The 2996-nt window shown below is 44.2% G+C and overlaps 1 protein-coding gene across 1 annotated transcript; it reads right to left on the minus strand.

Annotated features, from left to right (window-relative positions):
- Positions 1–299: 299 nt before the first annotated feature.
- On the minus strand, positions 300–2773 carry LOC137875800 (diablo IAP-binding mitochondrial protein-like). The gene is made up of 6 exons (XM_068715312.1): positions 2687–2773; positions 2110–2242; positions 1870–1992; positions 1488–1598; positions 1248–1344; positions 300–856 (listed from the first exon to the last, which is right to left on the minus strand). Exons 1-6 carry the CDS (start codon positions 2728–2730, stop codon positions 648–650), a joined length of 717 nt encoding a protein of 238 aa, XP_068571413.1. The 5' UTR covers positions 2731–2773; the 3' UTR covers positions 300–647.
- Positions 2774–2996: the final 223 nt, after the last annotated feature.

Consider the following 2996-nt stretch of genomic DNA (forward strand, 5'->3'; position numbering starts at 1 on the left):
CCGTTCACATCGGCACAGACGCCTCTCGTCTAACATCCTTATCACACCAACAGTTGTCAGAACAAATGTGGCAATTGTTGCTTTCAAACAGCTAATTTTTCGACAACCATGTGAAGTGACACTTTGTTTTCCTTACTATTTTCAGCGCTGGTTAAAAAAAAAAGAAGAAAAAAAAAAAGCCCTTGCAACGCAATACGAAATGTTAGCCACAAGTCACTTCAGTAAACACAGTAGCTATCTAGTAAACAGTAATTAAAAAGTTTAATTTTCTGATGCGACAAGTAAACACCAAAAATAAATAGTTTTTATAATGCATCTTGTCTTTATTACAATGAATTTTGGTACAACACAAAAATCAGCGGGTCAAGTCACAATACAATGGGTCAAAAACATAATCCTCTATGCCTCAGAAGCAGTTGATCCTCATTATTCAAACAGCGTAAAATGACCAAACACTTAAAAGAATGTGCTGAACTGTGGAGACGTCCTCACTTTGTGCGATTCACTTTTTCCACATTACAGCTTTTGTGCCGATGTAAGCGCATTCATTTGAGCACAATCGACACGACAAGTCACAGCCACACAAGCTGAAGACTCAAACAGTGAGAAGACATCGTTAATGTTTTCCTGATAACTGTGCATTTGTTTCAGTCTTCTCTTAGATAAGCCTCAGGCACCTCTTCCTCATCGCCACTATTATGTAAGGAGGCAACATGTCGCGTCACCCTTTCGACCTCCATTACTTTAGTCTCGGCCAACTTCTTATCCGTATCCACTGACAGTTTCAGTGCTTCCTCCACCTGCGTCTGGGCCAGCTGAATGTTTGTCCTCGCCGTGATCGCCGCATGTTCAGCTCCTGGAAACACAAAGTTAAATTGTTGTAAAAAAAAAAAAGAAAAGAAAAAAAGCTCAAAAAGGTTGACATAACACCAGCTTAAGTTCAGACATGAGGTGTGGTCATCGACAAGGCACGCCTGTCCATCACCTCCATTTTGTTACACACAAAGCCCCGCTGAGTGACAGCAAATGATCCGTGCACGGTCCAAAGGGTAACACTGACAGCAGCTGAATGGGAACGAGCACAGACGACGACGTGCAAGGCTTTGAGAAGATGATTCACAGCTGTACACTTTTATTCATCGTCACAAGAACCCCGAGAGAACCCGGCCTGAACACTTCAACCACGACATCCCAACCGCTCGCTCACACGGCCACAGAAGCACACTCGGACGTCGTCTTCTACGCACCTGAGGTGATTGCTGCCTCAGCTGCTGTTTCACACAGCTTGACGGCAGTGACCCAGGTTGACTCGAAACGCTTGCATTCATCTTGTCGGTCACTAACCTGTCGGGACAAGAAGAATTATTAAGTCAGACTCAAAAAGGTCCACAATTCGGCAATCAATAATTTGAAAAGACAGAAACGTCACGCTGTGCTCGGGTTTGTTTTGAAGTACTTTTCACCGAAGGGGACGACGCAAAACTAACCTCTGAACGCTGGCCAATGATCACCTGCCAGATTGTATCCTCTTCTGCAGGAGTCAGATTTCCCAGTGATTGCAAATAGCGTCTTTGAAGGGCAATGAGTGTGTGCACAGCCTGTTGGCAAACAGAGCGAGGACGTACACGTTTTATATTTAAAATAAAACGATGGAGGCGGAGTAGCACAGAGGAGGATTGAGTGAGATCTAAGGACAGAGGGTGTAGTATGCTGTACAGATTGTAAAGCAAAGGCAAATGTGTGATATTGGGCTATATAAATACAATTTTTCATGACTTGTATACATACTATACTTACAAATAATCCTCCTGCAATTTAGAATATAGGCTAGGATATCGGAAACACGTTTACCGCACGATCAACACTTACTTGTGAGTACTCTGTGATGGCATCTATGAGAGCCAAAGTGGTCTGAGAAAGAAAAGTGTTTGAACTGTCTGTAACAAGAGAGGCTGCTCGTCTGATCATAGAGTCATGAGAGAGGTTTTCAACCTGCAACAGAGACACACAGAGAGAGAGAGACAGAGAACACCGGACACGTGGGTACTTTCAGTTACATTGTAATCTGTATTTTTCGTATGTCTGTCCGTGGTGAGGTGACACACTCACCTGTTTGAAAGGTATGGCACACAGCCCTCCGCCCACAGTTAGAGACGCGATACCGGTGTACAGAATGTTTGTCCACTTGACCGCTTTACGGACTGCAGGTTTTCCGCTGCTGAACAGGACAGGAGCTGATCTCCTGAGGAAAAAATAATAACAGTTTCCGTTTAAAAACAGCCATGTGCCGTTACACGAATACGCCGAGTTTACGTCCTAGTTCTGAGGCTCTGTCGCGTATCTATTGGTCCGTCTAAACAAAGGCTCGCGACCAAAGCGTTACGATTGTGGGATCAACTGAAGCTGGTCGAAACATTTAACCTTTTACATTGACTCACACATGTACGAGAAGACACACGAATGCTCATTTGTGGCAGTGAAAAACAAGTTTAACGTGTTTGTGGCAACTTCCGGCTGCTGCTGCTGTTGTTGTTGTTGTTGTTGCTAGCACCGTTCTGAAGCAGAACATTCTAATTTCCTCCCTTCAGAGCCGGAAACAACATTCCATTTTGAGATATGGTTAATTTAGTAAAGCGTGTATAAATGACAAACTTTGCCTGTAAAGCGTTATCTCACCACAGCCTACCTGAGGAGACGGAAGCAGGTCGTTACCCTCCTGAGCGCGGCCATGTTGGTCCGCAACAATAAAAATGTTCGTCGTCACCGAGCAAAGGTTCCCCCCACTGTGAAGCGGTCACAGACTGAACACTGGCGCCCTCTCGTGGTGAAAAGAAAAGCAACGTTATCTTGTACTCGGACACGTTTGACTGCTCATCAACAACCTGCCATAAAATGAGGGGTTTGTTAAGTCCTACAGAGGAACCTGCCTGGTTACCAACACATGAATGCACTATCATTCATATTCTTCTAGGCCTACTATAATGTGAAATCTCATT

This window comes from Cebidichthys violaceus, unplaced genomic scaffold (assembly GCF_023349555.1).
Source record: "Cebidichthys violaceus isolate CVI_PGR_0920_01 unplaced genomic scaffold, fCebVio1.0.p SCAF_1, whole genome shotgun sequence".
Taxonomy (NCBI): Eukaryota; Metazoa; Chordata; class Actinopteri; order Perciformes; family Stichaeidae; genus Cebidichthys; species Cebidichthys violaceus.